The sequence below is a fragment of the Rosa rugosa genome, chromosome 6, assembly GCF_958449725.1.
Source record: "Rosa rugosa chromosome 6, drRosRugo1.1, whole genome shotgun sequence".
Taxonomy (NCBI): Eukaryota; Viridiplantae; Streptophyta; class Magnoliopsida; order Rosales; family Rosaceae; genus Rosa; species Rosa rugosa.
This window is the reverse complement of record NC_084825.1, coordinates 28,945,136-28,965,722: the sequence shown is the minus strand read 5'-3', so window position 1 is coordinate 28,965,722 and position 20,587 is coordinate 28,945,136. Positions and strand designations below refer to the sequence as shown.

Sequence of the window (20,587 nt, the reverse complement as noted above, 5' to 3'; positions counted from 1 at the left end):
TGTTTCTGGGAGTTAGTGAGTCTAGCCTGCATTGTGAAACTTGTGCTTTGGCTAAGAGTCATAGGTCTAGTTATCCTTCGAGTTTTCATTCTAGTACTATGCCTTTTGAGTTAATTCATTCAGATGTATGGGGTCCTTCTAAACATTCTACCCTTTCTGGAATGCGATATTTTGTGTTATTCATTGATGACTTTACTCGATTATCCTGGGTGGTTTTACTTAAGTCCAAAGATTTTGTTTTCTCTGCTTTTACAGCATTCCATAAGCTTGTTCGTACTCAATATGATGCTCATGTTAAGGTCTTTCGTTCCGATAATGGGGGTGAGTTTGTCAATCATTCTTTTCATGAATATTTCCAACACCATGGCATCATACATCAAACTTCATGCCCACAGACACCTGAGCAAAATGGGGTGTCTGAACGGAAAAATCGTCATCTTCTGGACATGGCTCGGTCTCTTCTACTTAGTGCTAACATGCCTAAGTATCTTTGGGGAGAGGCCGTATTGTGTGCTTCGCATCTAATCAATCGTCTTCCGTCTGTCCCTCTTCAAGGTCGTGTCCCACTTGAGGTCCTGTCTAACTATGTTTCTATTCCATCTTCTAATACTCTTCCTGCTCGTGTCTTTGGTTGTATTGCTTATGTTCATCTATATAAGAATCAGAGGTCAAAGTTGGATGCTAGAGCCCTTAAGTGTGTGTTTGTAGGGTATGGTTCTCATCAGAAAGGTTACAAATGTTATCATCCTCAATCCCAGAAGTTTTATGTCACCATGGATGTTACGTTCAGTGAAGATGCATGTTATTTTTTGCCTCCTGTGACTCCTCGTCAGGGGGAGAAGTCTTGTTATTATGAAGATTTGTTTAGTGGGCAAGATGGGAGACTAGCATCCGAGTTCTCAAGGCTGGAGTGTTTTGGAACGGAACTTGAAAAACAGGACAGTAGCCCACCGAATGGAGAAGAGAATTTGGGTAGTCAGCTACTGACCAGTCTACCGGATCAGTCTGACCGGTCAGTTGAAGAGGAAGTTTCTGATTCTGTTTCCGATGACATTCCCGATGTCACCAATGCCGTTTTGAACAGTTCTTCTGTCTCTCCCTCTCCTTCAGTGGTCTCGCCTGCTCAATCATCACCCGAGGTATGTTCTAATCCTTCTTTATCTAATACCCCTTCTGTGTCAACTAGTGTTCCTTCTTCTCTGTCAGATATTGTTCCCACCAAAACTCTGCCTAGTCGTTCCACCCGTGGTCAACCCCCGAAACACTATGAACCTACTCTAAATGCCAAAGCTAAATACCCCGTTGCTAATTATGTGTCGACCCATAGGCTGTCTAAACCGTATGTAGCCTTTGTGAATCAATTATCTTCTGTGTCTCTTCCTAGTAAAGTGCAGGATGCAATGAGGGATGAGAAGTGGATGCAAGCAATGACAGTCGAAATGGATGCTCTTGAGAAGAATTGTACGTGGGATCTAGTATCATTACCACCCGGGATGAAGACAGTTGGTTGTCGGTGGGTGTATACTGTGAAACACAATTCAGATGGATCGGTGGACAGGTACAAGGCAAGACTAGTGGCTAAAGGCTATACTCAGAAGTATGGAGTGGATTATGATGAGACATTTGCTCCAGTGGCCAAAATTAACACAATTCGGGTACTTCATTCGTTAGCTGCTAATCTTGATTGGCCTTTACAACAGTTTGATGTTAAGAATGCATTCTTGCATGGTGATTTGCATGAAGAGGTTTATATGGATTTGCCTCCTGGATATGGTACTTCTACTGGAGAGCAGGTGGTGTGCAGATTAAAAAAATCTCTTTATGGTTTGAAGCAGTCTCCCAGAGCTTGGTTTGGCCGGTTCACCAAGTTCATGAAGATAATTGGCTACCGGCAAAGCAATTCAAATCACACCTTGTTCCTTAAACATCGGTGTGGTAAAGTGACTGCCTTGATTATTTATGTTGATGACATGGTTGTGACAGGTGATGACTTTGAGGAGATTCAAAGGTTACAAGGTCAGTTATTTTTAGAATTTGAGATGAAAGATTTGGGTAATTTGAAATATTTCTTGGGAATTGAAGTTGCTCGTGGGAAGGATTGTATTGTGTTGAGTCAGATGAAGTATGTTCTCGACTTGCTGGCAGAAACAGGTATGCTTGACTGTCAACCTGTTGATACTCCTATTGAGCAAAACCATCGGTTAGCAGAGTACTTGGATCAAGTACCTACGAATAAAGCAAGATACCAGAGGTTAGTTGGCCGGTTGATTTATTTATCCCACACTAGACCAGATTTAGCCTATGCTGTTAGTGTGGTGAGTCAGTTTATGCATAATCCCAGTAAGACTCATATGGATGCTGTATTTCGTATTTTGCGGTATTTAAAGTCTGCTCCAGGGAAGGGATTACTCTTTTCAAAACACAGTCACTTGGATGTTTCTGGGTACACAGACGCGGACTGGGCAGGTAATATTACAGATCGTAGGTCTACTTCGGGCTACTTCACATTTGTGGGTGGTAACTTGGTTACTTGGAAGAGTAAGAAACAAAAGGTGGTGGCTCGTTCTAGTGCAGAAGCAGAGTATAGAGGAATGGCCCGAGGACTTTGTGAGTTGTTGTGGTTGAGAAATCTGTTGAGGGATTTGGGGTTCAGGCAGGAAAAGGCTATGCCGCTTTATTGTGATAATAAGGCTGCAATTGAAATTGCTCACAATCCTGTTCAGCATGATCGCACGAAGCATGTGGAGGTAGATCGACATTTCATTAAAGAAAAGCTGGATGGACAGATCATTATGTTTCCCTTTGTTCCTACTGAGGAGCAGTTGGCGGACATTCTTACAAAGGCAGTTTCTCGCAAGGCGTTTTGTGACTCACTTGACAAGTTGGGCATCCATGATCTGTATGCTCCAACTTGAGGGGGAGTGTTGGCACGAGTCACTCTCCATAATTGTAGGAATTGTAGTATAATTAGGATTGTATAGTTAAGGAGGATATCATGTAGTTAAGGGGGAGAATATCACGGTGTAATTAGTTTCCTATTAGGAATGTGTATACTTTGTATATGTACTCCATCTTTGGAGAAGATCAATACATCAGAAAATTCTCAATCTCTTATTCTTTCGTTCTATTTGACTCATAAAGCAAAATGAATTTCATTATGTTGTATTCTGGAGGCAATCATTGTTACGAAACGATAACAGATCTTAAGACAGCACATTCCAAAAGAATGAAATGAACATAGCACAATCTTGGGTTGCCAATGAGGTTCTCTGATAAAATGATGACTGCCGCCTCGAAAAATTGAGATGCTCCCCAAGTATATTTACCTGTCACGCCTATGCATCCACAGAACACTCGCTAATTCATGGAGAGCTCATGCACTGTGCTTATTTCGCCGAGGGAGGGGAAAGCGAGCAAATAGAGAAAGAGAAAGAAAGAATCCAGCAGCAATGATGAGTCGCTTCCAGCCTCTGAAATCACAATTACTGCTGCCCCCTGTTGGTGCAAGCATGGGTTCATCCTCTTGCTCTTCTTTTTCTAGAGGATACAAATAACAAAAAATTCCCACAGATTAGAGGAATCTCTTTTTAAATGAATGTGAATCAACCCGGAAGCTTCACATGAAGCCATCAACTATCGATGCTTGAATCAATGAAATAAACGTATATGAGTGGCTAATTGTAAATCCGTATTTTAAGTTCCAAAACATCTGGGGTAGAAACAATAGAGAAATGTGTTAGTGAACAACATACCTGTATCAGAGTCTCCAATGAACTCATGTAACTGAGGCTTATATATCAATGGTTTAGCTAGACTAGAGAGGAAGTATGTTCCTGGCATGACCTCAGACCCTGACAAATCTCCACCAATGACATATGGATAACAAGGGTCCCTGATTCTGCGTAAACTCATATTCTCTTCTTTCTCGTGGACAACATGGATACCACACTGCTTTACCTGACGCCAAGGTAATATAAATACTGTAACAGTCACTTCATCACGACCTTCTAATTGATTCTCCAACTTCCAATGGCTTAACCATATCATGTCTTCCCCCTCAGCTGGTATACCATAGAATGATGGGCAATAGATCCACTCCAGACCCTTGGTCTTATTTCTGACTTTAGCAACTATTGGTATACGTACATAATAATCCAAATAATTGACACCGTAAGGAGTTTCACTGGCAATATTTTCATAGACTACGAAGATGTTCAAGCTAAAGGCACGACAAAAGATATTGAGGACTCTGTACTCTTATGACTGAACAGACCTGGAACCTCATTTCCAGACAGGAATGTGCTGAATATGCCACCTTCATGCAGTCCCTATTCCATAGAAATCATAATATTAGTCACCTTGAGAGAGAGAGAGAGAGAGAGAGAGAGAGAGACAGACAGACAGACAGAGACAGCGAGAGAGACAGACAGACAGAGACAGCGAGAGAGACAGAGAGAGACAGACAGAGACAGCGAGAGAGAGAGAGAGAGACAGAGACAGAGAACCTGGATCGGACACAGATAATGATCTGAGGCTTGTGGTTGCATCAGCTGAACGGTTCTCATAGGTTCCAAGTTGCACAACCCCAAAACATCGATCATTTCTACATCAACACTTCCAATGGGTTCTAACTTGTACATGTATTCATTCTCAACTAGGCTACACATTTGACCAAAGACATTGTTTACTTTGCACAAACTTGATTGATATGTTATCTTTTCCAATGAATGACAAGCATACACATACAATTCATCTACTTTTGGTAGTCCTAAAAGTGATTTCAGCCTTTTACAAAAGCAAAAGGAGAGTTTATCAAGCCTCTTCATATCTCCGACGCAATTTGGTAGGCTACAAATTGGGTTATCTTGTAAGCCTAATCTCTTCAATGAGGATAGGTTACCAAAATTCCCAGGAAAACCATCATCCAAGAGATTGCACCCACTTAAACTTAATTCTACCAAAGAGTGAGGTAAACAAGTCCAAAAGATACAAATACTTCTTCCCGGCGATGAGTTGATGTCACCACCGGTAAAGCGTAATTGATTTATTGGAATTTCATTTGTTTCCAGCACTTTAAGAGATTCCATGTTCTTCATCATCTCCATTGGAAACATATTCAGATTTGAGCAACCAGATATAATAAGAGTTTCAAGTAACTTCAGCATACAAATATTCTTCGGAAGCATCCTAATATTTTTGCAATTTTTCATATTCAAGTAAACAAGTCTCTCAAGGCTTCCAATTGATTCATGAACATTAATCAGGCCTGCACAATCTACAAGAACCAGTTTCTCTAGATTGGGACAAGGTGAGAAACTGGCAGTTTCCGTAAGGCCATGAGAATAGCTGAGATCAAGGATCTTCAATGATGGAAGATACTGTTGGTAAAAAAAAAAAAATTACAAGAACAAGACAATATAAGGAGTTAACTTTTACAGATGCATGATTATTCATCAAATTAAAAATCTAACAGGATAAGAATAGAGCAACATACTTTGGTCCCTTTCCAGATTTGTGTCAAGCTGCTATTATGCATTTCAAGAACAACCAGGTTTGCCATAGGAAAATCAGTGGGTATACAATCCAGAGGAAATGCATGCCAACACAACCATCTCAATTTTGTAGGAAGTTCTTTATAACATCCATTGAGTTGTACATTACTAAGATGGAGTAGTCTCAGTTTGCACATCCTTGCAAATGCATTGCTTTCCAAGATTGTCTCATTTGAGTTTATTGAAGGAGTGTTTGCAGGGTGCATATGCCTGTTCAGGACAAGACCTTCAATGGTCTCAGTACCCTATTAAGAAAAAACACACAAAAATACTATTGGATAAGTTGCACAAGAACAGAAAACATATATACAGCCACACAGAACAGATTTCCTTACATTCTTTTCTGTGAGTACTTTGATAGAATCCTTATAATGCCATAACCTACTGCGTTTTTCAGGATCCTCTGATTCTTGGCAAACAATTCCTCTTCCCATGTCACGGATAACATTATGCATCTGCACCTTATCATATCCATCAAGGGTTACTAAACCTCTATCAACAAGATTTTGAATGCCAACAGTAGTATACAAATTGCACTCATCTAGTAACCTCACAATGTTATATCTGTCATTTCCAATAAAGAAACAAGCAATGTGGAGGAACAACTTGCGGTCATGATCATCTTGTAAAGACTCGTAGCTTATTTTGAGTTTATTCATGATTTCACCATTAGGAATAGCTTCTAATTTCTGTAATGCACTTTCCCATACAGTTAAACTTTCCCCAAATAAAGAAGAGCCCAAAACTTTAAGAGCTAACGGAAGTCCTCCACTCTGGTGTACTACTTTCTCTGAAAGTTTCATGTAACTTTCGATGGGAAGGCCCTGCCCGAAAGCATGCCAACTGAAGAGTTCCAATGATTCCTTGTAATCCAAAGTTCAACATTATGCACCTTAGTAACTTACTGAGCCTTTAACAACCTCAAATGCCTGGTTGTTATTATGATTTTACTTCCTGGATAAAACCGGCCGTGCAACCTAAGTACTGCATCTAATTGGTCCAAATGATCCACATCATCAAGAACAAGAAGAACTCTTTTAGAGTTTATGGTATCTGCAATCTTAGTGATTCCTTCACTAACACTGTGTATTATCACCTTTCTTCCGTTTAAGATATTAGAAAGAAGTTGCATTTGTATTTGAACTAAGCCATTGGGTTGTTCTGAGATTTCTTTGATATTTTCAAGGAAACTACTTCCTTCAAATCTTCTGAAGTTTGAATTGTAAACAAATTTTGCAATGGTTGTCTTCTCTATTCCACTCATCCCATAAATTACAAGTGTGCCAACATCAGTTGATCCATCTTGTAACCATAAACTAATGTTTTTGACTCGAGAATGGATGCCAATAAGGTTTGGGGCAACACTCAAGGGTGTGCGACTTAGTTTTCTTCCAATCACTTTAACAATCTTTTGGATAAACTTTGATTCGTACCTAAAAGTTGCAATCAAAATGAAGAAATACATGAGTTTTTATATAATGCACTTACAAAGTCTCATGTAAATAAAAAAAATAAAAAAATAAAACAAGATTAAGATTGTTAGAGAGATTTCGTCTCTGCATTCAAAACTGATTCAGTAACTGTTAATCAGTTTTGATCCTCTGTACATATAGTCTTTAATGCTCTTTATAGAGTTTTGTAACGGTAGATTATGTCTAGCCTATATATCTGTACATTGTAAACACAATTGAATCAATGAAAACCAACTTCTACATGCTAAACATCCCAATGATCATGTAAAACAACAGAATTAAGAGTTGTAATCAAGCAACGATAAAAATGGTGAGGTTGGAAATGAAATTACCCATCAGCTTGGTTCTGCAACACCATCCCAGCCAGATCTGCAACTTGTGCAGGTGCTTCACTCTGTACCTACATGTACGTTTGCAAAGCATAATTAGCTATAATCAGTTACGCTCATCGTACCGCCAGAGGCACCAACTACCGTCAAAGAAGTAACCCACGGATAGGCAGCCAGGCAGGCCACGGCCTGAGCACAAGAGTTCCCCGGGATCACCGCTGACGCGCCGCCACGCACTCTGCCAAGACGGCATCAGAAGCTACTGGAACTGGGAAACTGAAGCATATCAGTCCCACATCGAAAACAAAGAGAAGATCAGACCTCTCCTCACCTATAAAAGGTCCTCTCTTCTCTCTTCATTATTACGCATTAACTACTCATTTTATTATTGTGCTGCCTATATATCAACTGACTTAGGCATCGGAGAAGTGAAGACCGCCCAACGCGGTCTCCCTCTGACGCCTTGTCTTTCATTTGGCAGCCAGCAAGAATCACCAAGTATACAGAGTAGCGGTCCGCCCGCCGGACCCGCGTTAAACGAAGGTTTGGCTACCGCCAGACTTTGAGCATTAACACACTCCATTCCTTCACCTTCTCCGGCGATTGAGTTTTCCGGTATCTAGCAAAAGCTGCGGCAAAACTTCCGGTCTGCTTCCTCACATGAGACGGATCGATGTCGTAGAACACCGGCAAAACGACATGACCGCGAGCGTCGTCGGCGTGGCGTTGGAGAATGACGACAAGCTCGTCGAGGCACCATCGGGAAGAGGCGTAGTCTTTGGAAAAGACGACGACGGAGCTGCGTGATCGGTGGATGGCTTTGTTCAGCTCCGGCTTGATATCGCGTCCTCTCTCGATTTCGTCGTCGTCTCGAAAAGTGCGGATTCCGGCGTTGACCAGGGCCGTGTAGAAGTGGTCGGTGAAAGTCTTGCGGGTGTCTTCGCCTCTGAAACTGAGGAACACGTCGTAGCTAAATCGACAAGGAGGAGAATTGGAAGAGGATGCTTCACCAGGCATTGATCTCTCACTCTCTCAGTTGGCTCAACGACCAGAAAAAAAAAAAAACAAGAATCCCACGTCCCATTATTCTCGCCCTCGTTTGATTCACGAAAATGAAAGTAATTCATTTGTCTTTCTCATGAAAAGAGAAATCAAATTTTTCACAAATTTTATATTCTTTTTTTGAGGGAAAAGAAGTCAGACTTTATTGCAAACTAAAGGATTACAAAGGAATGGTTTCAGCTGCTAACGCAGCTAATAAGAAAACAGGGGAAGTAGAAAAATAAAAGAAACTCTGCAGCTCAGTAGTAGCCCTTGCTGCCATAATGTGTGCAACCTTATTTGCATTTATGCTGATGTGAACAATTTTCAGATTAGAATGGCTCTCCAACCTCAAAACAAGATCATCATACAAGCGACCCAACAGGGAAACATTACTCCCATCAGACTTAGTTAATTGCCTCTGCACGCTCTGTGCGTCCGTCTCCATGATAGCTGGAACAAAGCCATTGTCCACAGCAAACTGCACTGCCATATCACAAGCCAATACTTCAGCATGTTCAGGAGAAAGCAGACCATGTAGTGGTCGACCTCCCCCTGCCAAAAACGCTCCCTGATGGTCTCTGATAACAAAACCAATACCACCATTCCTTGTTGTGTGATCAAAAGACCCATCAACATTTATCTTGTACCATCCCAAAGGCGGGGCTGACCAACGTGCAAACCTTGCAGTGCGACCAATTCCCATTTTCAGAGTATAAAACCTAAAAGCATGTAGTCTGGTCATAGACTTAATCAACACGTCACAAGCAGGAAGACTCTTATTCTCCCAAACTCTACAATTTCTCTCTTTCCATACGCCCCAAAGTAGATGAATTAAATCACCCAAATCCATCAAAGAAAGCTCTTGAACACAAAAGCTAAACCATCCTAAGATGTCACAATTCTCAGTGTGAGGATTAAAACACACCTGACTCAAAGCTCCATTAGATTGGAGTATTTGCTTCGTAAAAGGACAATCTCTGCAAAGATGTAAAGTTGTCTCAATTGCGGATGAACACAAAACACATACCTGAGAATCCAGCACCACCATTTTTGACTCTAATCTCTCCATTGAAGGCAAAATGTTATGACAAACTCTCCAAATATGAATCTTAGCCGAGCTAGGTATATTCACCTTCCAAAGCTTTTTCCAAAGAGCCACACCCACCGACAAATGGAATGGACTTCTAGCATTAGAAGTAGCAAAATCAAATCGATAAGCTGTTTTAACAGAAAACCGACCATTTTTCTCTAGTCTCCACACAACTCTGTCATCAACATATCTTGAACTTAAAGGGAGGCTCAAGATAGCATCAGCCTCTGTCAATGGGAAAAGCCTTCGAATCAAACTAGTATTCCACAATCCTGCTTGAATCATTAAATCGCTAACCTGTTGAACCTCATTAGCAGCAATGCTATTATCCATTGGCTTAAAATCTTGTACACCAGGCAACCAACAGTCTGACCAAATGTTAACAGTATTACCATCGCCAATTTGCCAATAGGAACTCTGCCTTAGAAACTCCCTTGTGGAGAACAAGCTTCTCCACGAGAAAGAAGGAGAATCATGAGGAGTTGTCATCCAAAAAGAAGTATCTGGAAAATATTTAGCCTTGAAAATTCGAGCAACCAAACTCGTGGGGTTAGTCACTACCCTCCAAGCTTGTTTTGCAAGCATTGCATTGTTGAAATTTGACAAGCTACGAAACCCTAAACCTCCTTCTTCCTTAGGGTTACACAAAGCCTTCCAAGTTTTCCAGTGAATCTTTCTCTTATCTAAAGTACTACCCCACCAAAAACGAGCACACATCTGCTCTAGATCATCACAAAAATTCTTCGTTAATTGGAAAACACTCATAGCATAAGAAGGCAAAGCTTGAGCTACAACCTTGATTAGAATATCTTTTCCAGCCCCACTCAGCATCTTCCCTTGCCAATTTGCTAACTTCTTCGCCAAATTATCCTTGATGTATTGGAAGGTAGAAGTCTTCTTCCTCCCAACATAAGTAGGCAAACCCAAATATTTTTCATGGGAAGCCACCACCTGCACTCCCAAATAGCTAGATACCTCTCCCTTCATGTACTCTGACACATTCTTGCTGAAAACTACCGAACTCTTATCAAAGTTGACTAACTGCCCCGAGGCCCTGCCATAAGTCTCAATAACATCTTGTATGTGATAACAGTCTTCTAAAGTAGCGTTAGCATAGAGCATACTATCATCCGCAAACAATAAATGGTTAACAGCAGGGGCTTCATTACAAACCTCAATGCCGGGTAAAAGTCCCATCTCCTGTTTTTGTTGAAGTAAAGCCGAGAACCCTTCAGCCCCTATGAGGAATAAATAGGGGGATAACGGGTCTCCCTGCCTCAAACCTCTGCTAGGTGTTACAAGACCTCTCGGTTTACCTCGCACCAAAAAAGAGTAACGCACTGTACTGACACACTGCATCACCATCTCAATCCAGCTGGAATTAAAACCAAACCGTTCCATTAACTTCCTGAGAAAGAACCACTCCATCCTATCATAAGCTTTACTAAGATCTAACTTGAGAGCCATATAACCCTCACTGCCATCTCGTTTATTATGCACAAAATGAGCCACTTCATTGGCCACTAAGATGTTATCTGTGATCAATCTCCCAGGCACAAAAGCACTTTGAAAATGTGATATAACAGATGGTAATATCAACTTCAACCTATTAGCAATTACTTTCGAACAAATCTTGTAAATTACATTACACAATGCAATAGGTCTCAATTCAGACATATATTCCGGATTGTCCACCTTTGGAATTAGACATATATGAGTAAAATTGATCTCCTTCAAGAGTTGACCAGTTTGCAAAAAGCTATGCACAGCCTCAGTAATATCACCACCAATTTTATCCCAATAATGTTGAAAAAATAGAGGAGGCATCCCATCCGGTCCTGGTGATTTAGTTGGATACATTTGGAACAAAGCACACTTTACCTCATCCTGCGAATATGGTGCACACAACTGCTCGTTCATTGCTTGAGATACACAAGGCTTTATTGCCTCCAAAGTAGTACTCATTGCCTCAAAATCAATGTCTGAAGCAGTAAACATTGTAGAGAAATAAGAGGTAACTACTTTCTCTAGTCCCTCATCATCATCACACCATTCTCCATCCTCATTATATAAACCACGAAGGGAATTTTTCCTTCTCCTATTAGCCGCCTTTCTGTGAAAATAACTAGTGTTACTATCCCCCTCTTTCAACCATTGCACTTTTGACCGCTGCTTCCAAAAACTCTCCTCCTGTGAGAGTAGTTGCTGTAAAGTTCCCATCAGTTGCCACTTCTCGACAACCACTTCTTCAGTTAAATGGACATCAAGAAGCTCTTCTAACCTGGCCCTAACTCCAAGCATCTGCATCTGTCTACCTTTGAAAGCTCTTTTCTGCCATTTGTCCAATTCCAGTCGAGTATAACTGATCTTTTGTGTAACCTGGTACATCAGAGAACCGGTAACATCCCTAGACCAAGCTGTATTCACCACTTCATCACATTCAGGATTCGGTAACCAATAAGCCTCGAACTTGAAACGGTGACGAAACTTCTTCGTAGTCAGAGGCGCAGTACTTGCATGTAATAAGATTGGAACATGGTCAGAATCGCTTGGTGGGAGATGTCGCAAGCGAGCATGGCCATAAACATCACACCAAGCCGGAGTGCAGACTGCTCTATCTAAACGAAGCTGTGTTTCTGAATTCCACCAAGTAGATTGAGGTCCCTGAAACCCTAAATCAAGTAAGTCTCCATAGCCTAGGGCATCACGGAATCCACGCATTTGTTGTTCTGCTCGAACCGGACCCGCTATCTTCTCACTACTATTGAGGATTTCATTGAAATCCCCAATGACAACCCATGGCAAGGAATCAAGGTCGCTCAGATCCCTCAACAATTGCCAAGATCAATCCCGGTCACCTGTACGAGGATAGCCATAAAACCCCGTCAATCTCCAACGGGGGTTTCCAACACCACAATCTACAAAGAGATCCATATGATGCGCAGACACTGTCCCGATCGTTGCCTGAACATCATTAGTCCAAAACATCCCTAAACCACCAGATAGGCCATTACTCAATACTTCAGAAGCATGAGGAAAACCCAATGCAGCACGCAAGGCATTAAAATCAGATAACAAACTGATTTTGGTTTCACAAAGGAAAACTATTTGAGGACGATTTTGAGAGATGTGATCCTTCAAAGCCCTTGTTGTAGTATCGTTGCAGATCCCTCTACAATTCCAACTAAGCACATCCATAACCATGGCTGCAGATTTTGCTTTCTAGCAGACTAGAAAGTAAACCCTAGCAGAGCTCTGCTAGGTCTAGGTACCAATTTAGGAAGTTCGTTGACATTTAATATAGTAACATGTCAAGGTTCTTAGCTTGTTGCTTAAAAAGTTTGGTAACATTTATTAGGAAAGTTGTTAAAAAGTTTATAATTAATGCAATAAAATAATGTTTTGTGAGTAATAAATGCAAGCAAAGAATGAGCTTGGTGGTTCAAGTGGTAAGGAAAGGGGAAGCAAGGTCTCGAGTTCGAGCCTTGTGAATGGAGCAGCCAACATTGGGAGAGCTTCCCCCCTAAATGGGGTCCGACCCGGCTCGAAAGGGATTAGTCCTTGCCTACGGGTGGGGGATACCTTGGTTTAACCAAAAAAAAAAAAAAAAATGGGAGAAAGTGATTCCTTTGATGTTCCAAATGAATCACTTTCTCCCTTATTTTTCCGCGAACCAAAAGTGACCTCAGATGTTTGACTGTTTGCAATGCTCTATACTCCCTAGTAAACCACACTCGTACCTTCTATATTTTATACTTTATAATTTTCTTTGCATCTATTTAACATCTGGACAACAAAACATGACACATAGGTATTACCATCATATATTTTATAATTATAATATAATAAATGGAACCGGACGTGGAGCTGAGTTCCAAACCCCTTTCAAAAAAAAAAAAAATACTGGAACTGCTTCCTATAATATCACAAGTATATCTATCACATGGCCAATTCTTAGGTGCGGGTAGCCGCACCACGTGTACGGTGCGGCTGCCCAATCAAATCTCAGAATTTTTTTTCTTTGTTCCGAAATTGTCCCTGATTTTTAAATGTGAAATACCCAAAATACCCCCCTGCTAGGGGAATGATTGGCCTGCCGCACCACGTGGCGGTGCGGCTGCCCCACGCAAGAATCACTCCTATCACATATATGATCGATGATGCTAGAAAAAGCCACAATGAATAATGGATACTTTTTATTATTATTATTAGATAATGTACACCATGCTAAGACTTGCGCATACCCAACTGCTAGTCTGCAACCATTCTATGACAGATAATGTAAAGTCGTAAAGAAAAAGAAAAAGAAACCATTCCCACTTGATTTTTACTTCCAAGAAACAAAGAGACAAATAAGAGTTCTAATACATATAACCAATATACTGCCACAATAATTCCAAGACTATAGTTTCCAAATACATGACATGAACCATATAAGAACTGTTTCAATGCAACAATCAAACTTGAGATCATGTACAGAAAAGATTGAGGATGAAATTTTTTCTCCTCTTCTCCGGCATTCCCACAAACAGCTTTCTCCAAGTAGCATCGCCGCGGAAGAGCTTCAAGGCTTTTGAGTAACTGTCATCATCAATTTCGTCCATCTTGTTCAAAATTCCAAAACATTGCATCAAGTATTCTTCATCGCTAACCTCCTTTGAAACTGATTGAACCTCATCATTACCACGCAGAGGTGCAGAATCGGTAAATCTTTGCTCAGCTATTTCACGTCTCTTCTTTGAACTCTCACCATGCACATTGGTAAAGGATGAGAGCTTTCTCTTTCCACTACTTTTCTCGGTATTGGTGGATACACTTTGATTTCCACGCTCTTCAACATTATCAACCTCAACTTCTAGGTTTCTTCCAACATTATCATCAACATCATCCTCATCATTAGCATCAACATGATCATTATAACCAACATAATCATCATCAACATTATAATCAACATCATTATCATCATCATCATGATCATTACCATTATCATCAACATCATCCTCATCATCATCATACTCAGAATCCTTTTTTATTGATTCTACTGGCATCTAGACAGCAAAACAAGACAAATATTAAAATCATAAATAAGCAAACTGAGAATAACAGAATAAATGCTTACCGAGATGGACCGCAAAATTTTCTAAGCTTTGTGCTGTGTCTGTGTGTCTGTGTGCTTCTTAAAGGTTGACCTAACATATGAGGGGTTTTGATCATTAGAATTTTTTTATTTTAGTGAGAGTGATTGCACTTATATGTATATACATATAGAGTCCAATAACTCCCATTCAATAAACAATATCCTCTGTTTTAACAGAACTGAGGGTGCCCTTATCCCAACAAACTGGAAAATGGAAATACCATTCGATCAGCAGAATCCTACTTCTTTTAGGTTTCCCGTTTTTTTTTTTTTTTTTTTTTGTAAATTATCCAATTAAAAAACTATGCAGCATCTACATGGCTTTGCAATGTGCAAATCACATCAAGTAATAACTAAAAAATAATAATTAATTAGCATTGCACTGGTACTAGTTAATTGACTGATTAACAAACAATCTACAATGATGCAGAGAGCTTTCAAAATGATATTTTAGCCTCACTACTTTTTTGCTTGTTTTACTTGTGTAACAACTGATCATGACATCGTATGCAGAATGCATCCAAACTTCAAAACCAGCAGCACCTGTTGACTAAGTACAAATGCATACGTCCAGAAATTCAGAGTGTAGAAAGTAGAAAACATTTGAACTGCCATTAGTGCTACCAGTTTTCTCTAAAATGTAAGAGAGAACTTTAAAACAAGCACTAAATTATTGTGTTCTCTTATATTTTCGATGTCTCTGAAATATGTTATCTCATTCACAACATAATGACAATATCATTCACAATTGCATCACACATGCAAAAACAAGACAGATATTAAAGTAAAGCTACTATCTTCTCAAGCCTCAACAACATAGGTACATAAATACTGCAGACTTTGGCAAATAAAACACAAGAAACAGGATTACTCATTTTACCTCTTGTGCAGCTGCTATATGTTTCGGGTAGGGTGGTAAACTCTCAAGATGATCGTATTCTTGCTTATTCCGGTTAGCAGAGTTTATCTTGCAACGTTTCTGCTTGGAAAACATACCAAATGTGTGATTAATTTCTAGATATGCATAAATAATCAATAAGAAATCATTCAGAATAGTAATGTATTTAATTAATATACCTGATAGTCCTCATCTGTGAATAATTCATCACACAACCACTCCCATTCAGCCATTTCTCTATTATAAAACAGCTTTACGGGAGGGTGTGCCCGTGCATATTCAGGGTCATAAGCATGCTGCTTGTAATGTTTGTTCAGCCTGCTCCTCCATAGTGAGTACGACTTGGACATATGAGCCTCAATAAATTTCCTTACAACCGGGTCCGTACCATCAAAATCAAACTTAATCTAATATCAAAAAGAGATAGCGACTCAGTTTATTAAACAAAAACAGTAACTTAGCAATGTCTCATATAACTCACCGCCAAGGCCTTGGTGATTTTTTCCTTATCCGAAGCAGAGACTTCTTTCCAGCGCTTGACCATAAGTGGAGCATTCTGACGCGTTTGTATCCCAATCTCTGACCTAAACTTAATATTGGCTCGAACATTCTGGGGGAGCTTGTGCTCACCATTCGTACGGATTGGAATCCTCTGCTTGCAAGCATTGATCAGAGCTTGAGTTCCCAACCCCTGTGTAATGCCACGGGTTTTCCTGGCCTGTGCATAAGAAACATTCTGACCTGCTTCACCTATAAGAAACAAATTAAAGGATGCCAGTTTATAATCTGAGAGCGACCAAACGTCCCCTTCTTAGTGGAGTTATAAAGAGTATAAATGGAGTCACCACTTCACATAACTACTACCAGCATTTAGCACTTCCTCCCAAAAACTTTAGTTTATAACTACTAGAAATAAGAAATTCCATACATTAAGGTAGCAGAAATGATTTGCAACAGCCCTAAATAACAAAATTTCCTTTTCTTAGTAAAGCTTCATGAAGCAGTGAAGTATCAGAAACTTTATAATGTATATTGAGGGAAAAAAAGAAGCTATGTAAGCAGAAAGAAGGCTATTTGTTCTTTTTCTTTGTCGGGAGAAAAAAACATTAGTAGTTGAACAGAGTTGCAACAGTGATTAATAAAAATCAAACAAAATTATGAGCAGTCAGATTTAAATACTACAGTTCCAAGATTTCAAATGAAGATAAGCAGTATACCAAAAATTTCTATTTGCCCCCTAGTTGGGGTGACGAATGCATGTTCTGACTGTGCTTGTGATTGCAGACGTGTTTGTGGGCGTGGCAGGCTTGCCTTCATTGACTTCCTCTTCTTGTTCTTGCCCACTGTTGTTAATTGCAACATCCTGAGCTTTAACATTTAAAAAACAAAGTAAACTAACAGGTATTATTAATCATCTAATAACAACGGCCTTCTGTGTGTGCCCTGCCCCAAAACCCATATACAAGTCTGAAAGAATTATCATATAAGAGTGAAAAAAGCTTCAAGTATGAAGAAATAATCTCGTATCCTTAATAATGGTGTGTTCTGCCTTCTATACTGCAGATGATGAGATCAAGAATCATCGTCATAGGTTAAGGGGTGCCCACGACTAACATTTACAATAAACAACTTGCACCATTATAGAATGAATACGGGATATAAACCAAATAAATTATCAAGTGCAACAATACTAGTCTATTATGACAAGACATGTAAACAAAAAGTTATTTAGAACTGGAAGATGGAAGCTATGATAAATATTGACACACTTGACATATGCCTAGCTCCTTTTCTCCCTATTTGGAAGACTAATACACCTAGGTTGATAGCACACAAAATTTACTTAAATACTCCTACCAACCCTTATCTATATCTGTTTGTGTTATACTAGATATTAACTAGGGAACCAGAGTTGCCAAATGCTGCACTGACCAAAATTTTAAAAAGAAATCAGAGTTGGTCAATCTATAAATGTCATACTTGCCTAAATTTCTGTCAACCAGAGAAATTACAAAAATTGCTCGCAAGAGGTTGCTTTAAAAAAGGTGTTCATTCGACCACTCCGTACTAAAATGAAGATATGTTGTTTAGATGATAAATCAGCATACACTACTTTGGTGCAAAGCTATAACAACCATGGACCCCAGAACCCATAGAGAGACCTATGCTATGATCCACATCCCAAACACTCGAAATTCGAACTATCTCAAACAAGGTAGTGTAGAAAATGAAACTAAAACACAACTTTTTCTCTCATATTTCAGAAAACCAACAAAGTCCAATTTTGAAAAGCTGCAAATAGCATCTTCATGACAGCACAATCAAGTTCCAAAGGGTGATGAGACACAACAAAGTTACATAAACATTGATTATGTGAAACACAAGCAATCTACCATAAGAAAAGCAAGCATTATTTCCAGAGATGAGACACAACAAAGTTACATAAACAATAGGACCAGAGTTAAATAAAATAAATAAATAAAATTAAAAAAAAAAAAAAAAAACTAGAAATTATAGAAAACTGAAAACCAAACTAAATGAACAAACAAAGTGTAAACTTTATGAGAGGAAACAAAGAAACTGAAACTTCAAAGCTTTTACCTACTAGGAGAGAGGAGCAAGATGACTGAGGCTGGTGGCGTGAGGCCGGACGGTGATTTGGGGCTGGAGGTGTTGCAGAGAACAGGAGAGGAGAGATCGGCGAGAGAAACTGAAAAGGAGAGAGGTCTGTGGCGGTCGGAGATGGGTTCCCCGGGAAAAGGGAGCAACGGAGAGAAGCCAAAAATTGTGTGCTGGGGCCTGGGGGAGTAGGAGACGAGTCTGAGACCCGTCTCGTCTCCTATTCTACTCTGACCTAACTTTGCCTCCACGACGTCGTTTCAGGGTCTTCACAAGTTTGACTTTTCACATTTTTGCGCTTCTTTACCGCCAAAAACTTTGTCGTTTATTCACAGAATACGAACAAGAAAAAAAAAAAATGTCTCGTATTCTTCGTTTGGAGACGAATGGTAATCCTTGGACAAGTTGTTCAAGAGGATAAAAACAGCAAAAGAAGTCGATAAGGCTGCCTGTGAGACGAATTCTAGGAGAGTAATAAAAACTGCATCTCTCGAATTCCAGGAATAGGAGACGATTATTGGTTCTTTTTGTATATTTTGTATATGCACGTTTTTTTTTTTTTTTCATTAACGTTAATGATCCGATCCGATTTTGAATTTGGTATCCATCGGATTTAGGACTCAAAGCCGAAAATTGGTTTCTAAATTGATTCAAATAGGATTTAGGCCAGTTTGATTCGAATTTACTCTCTATGCTTGATCCTCGACAACCTGCTTCATTTTCTTGCTCGTTAATTGGATAATTAGGCCAATTGGTTTCATTAAGATTGCTTCCTATTTTTCGTTTTCTTTGTCCAATTGCAAGTTGACCTCGTTCTGGACTTACAGCAAGCCATGGGTGCAAAATTTAACTTTATGTTCGACTGATCCCTCCTTTTACAAATATATGTGTCGAGTTTTTAAATTCTAATTCATGAGTGCTAAAATCGAGTAAATTTATGTATGCTAAGATATATAGTAGATGATGAATGGAGATTGAAATTCATACTTCTTCTTTTTACAAAACTATACCCATTGTTTCCTCTAAGTTCAAACATCTGCTAAAAAAAGTTTCAAAATGCTAAAAACGAAAAGACAGAATGTTGTTACAAAACATGAAGCAATCAAGATCATACAAAACACATATTACACAACCTGTACGAGAACCAAAAGCAATTATGCAGCACACCATGCTAGAAGCTCTCCTAGTCTTGGTAGGAATAATCACATGGGTTGACACTTTCAATCCCTGCAGCCACAGCTTGTCCAAGAGCATTCACATCGAGGCAGACATCTTCTTAGATTAGAAACAAGCAGCTGCACAATGGAAGAAAGGCTTCTATGCTTCAACACTTTATGCTTCAGAATGGGACTGAGAATGTATGCAAAAGGCAGTGTTGAACATAGGGACTTTCTTCTCCTTATATATTGGCCAAAACCTCATCCCGGACTCATCTCATAAGGAGTCCTAGTTTTACTTCATGTTTATCAGATAGGAGACTTAAGCTTTATCACAATTCTTTATGTTAATCAGGTTTTAACAATGAGAGTCCTACTCCCATCAAGAGATATACATCTCGATGGGTGGCTGGTATTAGATTTACAGCTACATATTTCTTGTTATTTATTTAGCTAAATCAATTGTTCCATTTACTTAATGCTTTTAAATAATGTTAAGTCCACTTTATTTCAATATTCTCCCACTTGGACTAACATTGTCTATTTGCAGAACAATTGAACCAATAACTTGAATTAAACAACAACTGAAGTGTGCACTTGAAACATGTAAAAATTCATATCTCAATCAGCTTGGTCAAACACAGAAGCTAATGCAGAATTTAGAACCAACTAAGTTTGGAACAAACACATTGGTTAAAAACCACTAACACCAGCTACTGTGTTCACAGAAGCTTTAAGTGATAACAAGAGGGCTATATGGCAAGTATATCTACCTGTAAGGCCATTATGCTCACAGTCCATCAGAATGATTTTGATAAAACAAAATCTTGTCAAAATCTTGACAACAACCTCTAAACACCAGTGAACTTGAAGTTGGTTTTCTGTAACTGTAAGTCTATGCAAGCATAGCAGTTCACTTGATAACACACAATACTCAAAATGAAATAATCAAAACAAAAATTTTTGAATATCCACAACATCAATAAATGAATAACTTCCTGAAGTACCTCAACTTTATTTATAACTTGCAAATGCAAAATACAAATATTAGAAAATTCCAAAACTAAATTGGAACTGTTACACATGAATAAAAATTCAAAAAATGAATCTAAACTCCCACTGAACTCAAGCTCTTAAACCAGAAAATACTCCCATATTCTCTGTATGTCTCTTAAAATTTGCAACTGACAAGGCCTTTGTGAATGGATCTGCAAGTTGGGATTCTGTGTCTATGTTTAAAACAACAACTTCACCATGCTTTACTCTCTCTCTCACACTGTAATATTTCA

General features: G+C 39.3%; 3 protein-coding genes across 3 annotated transcripts; all 3 read right to left on the bottom strand.

Moving 5' to 3' along the window:
- Positions 1–3,752: 3,752 nt before the first annotated feature.
- On the bottom strand, positions 3,753–8,370 carry LOC133716540 (disease resistance protein RUN1-like). The gene is given in 7 exon segments (XM_062143241.1): positions 3,753–4,328; positions 4,506–5,378; positions 5,495–5,797; positions 5,888–6,432; positions 6,435–6,985; positions 7,357–7,424; positions 7,945–8,370. Coding segments are annotated over 7 exon segments (2,880 nt in total). The 3' UTR covers positions 3,753–4,214.
- Positions 8,371–8,575: 205 nt separating this feature from the next.
- On the bottom strand, positions 8,576–12,208 carry LOC133716539 (uncharacterized). The gene has a single exon (XM_062143240.1). The coding sequence runs from the start codon at positions 12,206–12,208 to the stop codon at positions 8,576–8,578; it is 3,633 nt and encodes a 1,210-aa protein (XP_061999224.1).
- A 1,579-nt stretch (positions 12,209–13,787) lies between these two features.
- Positions 13,788–18,358, bottom strand: LOC133718798 (uncharacterized). Its single transcript, XM_062145680.1, has 6 exons — positions 18,124–18,358; positions 16,740–16,885; positions 16,004–16,272; positions 15,702–15,929; positions 15,505–15,603; positions 13,788–14,535 (listed from the first exon to the last, which is right to left on the bottom strand). The coding sequence occupies exons 2-6, from the start codon at positions 16,882–16,884 to the stop codon at positions 13,957–13,959; spliced, it is 1,320 nt and encodes a 439-aa protein (XP_062001664.1). The 5' UTR covers position 16,885; positions 18,124–18,358; the 3' UTR covers positions 13,788–13,956.
- Between the last annotated feature and the right edge of the window lie 2,229 nt (positions 18,359–20,587).

What these genes read in the sequence shown, in the direction of transcription:
- LOC133716539 (XM_062143240.1), bottom strand. Translation starts at nt 12,208, where the DNA reads ATGCGTGGATTCCGTGATGCCCTAGGCTATGGAGACTTACTTGATTTA.
- LOC133718798 (XM_062145680.1), bottom strand. Translation starts at nt 16,884, where the DNA reads ATGTTGCAATTAACAACAGTGGGCAAGAACAAGAAGAGGAAGTCAATG. An exon ending in GGGGCAAATAGAAATTTTTG is followed by an intron (nt 16,273 to 16,739) that starts GTATACTGCTTA and finishes TGTTTCTTATAG; the next exon opens with GTGAAGCAGGTCAGAATGTT. An exon ending in TCACAGATGAGGACTATCAG is followed by an intron (nt 15,604 to 15,701) that starts GTATATTAATTA and finishes TTTTCCAAGCAG; the next exon opens with AAACGTTGCAAGATAAACTC.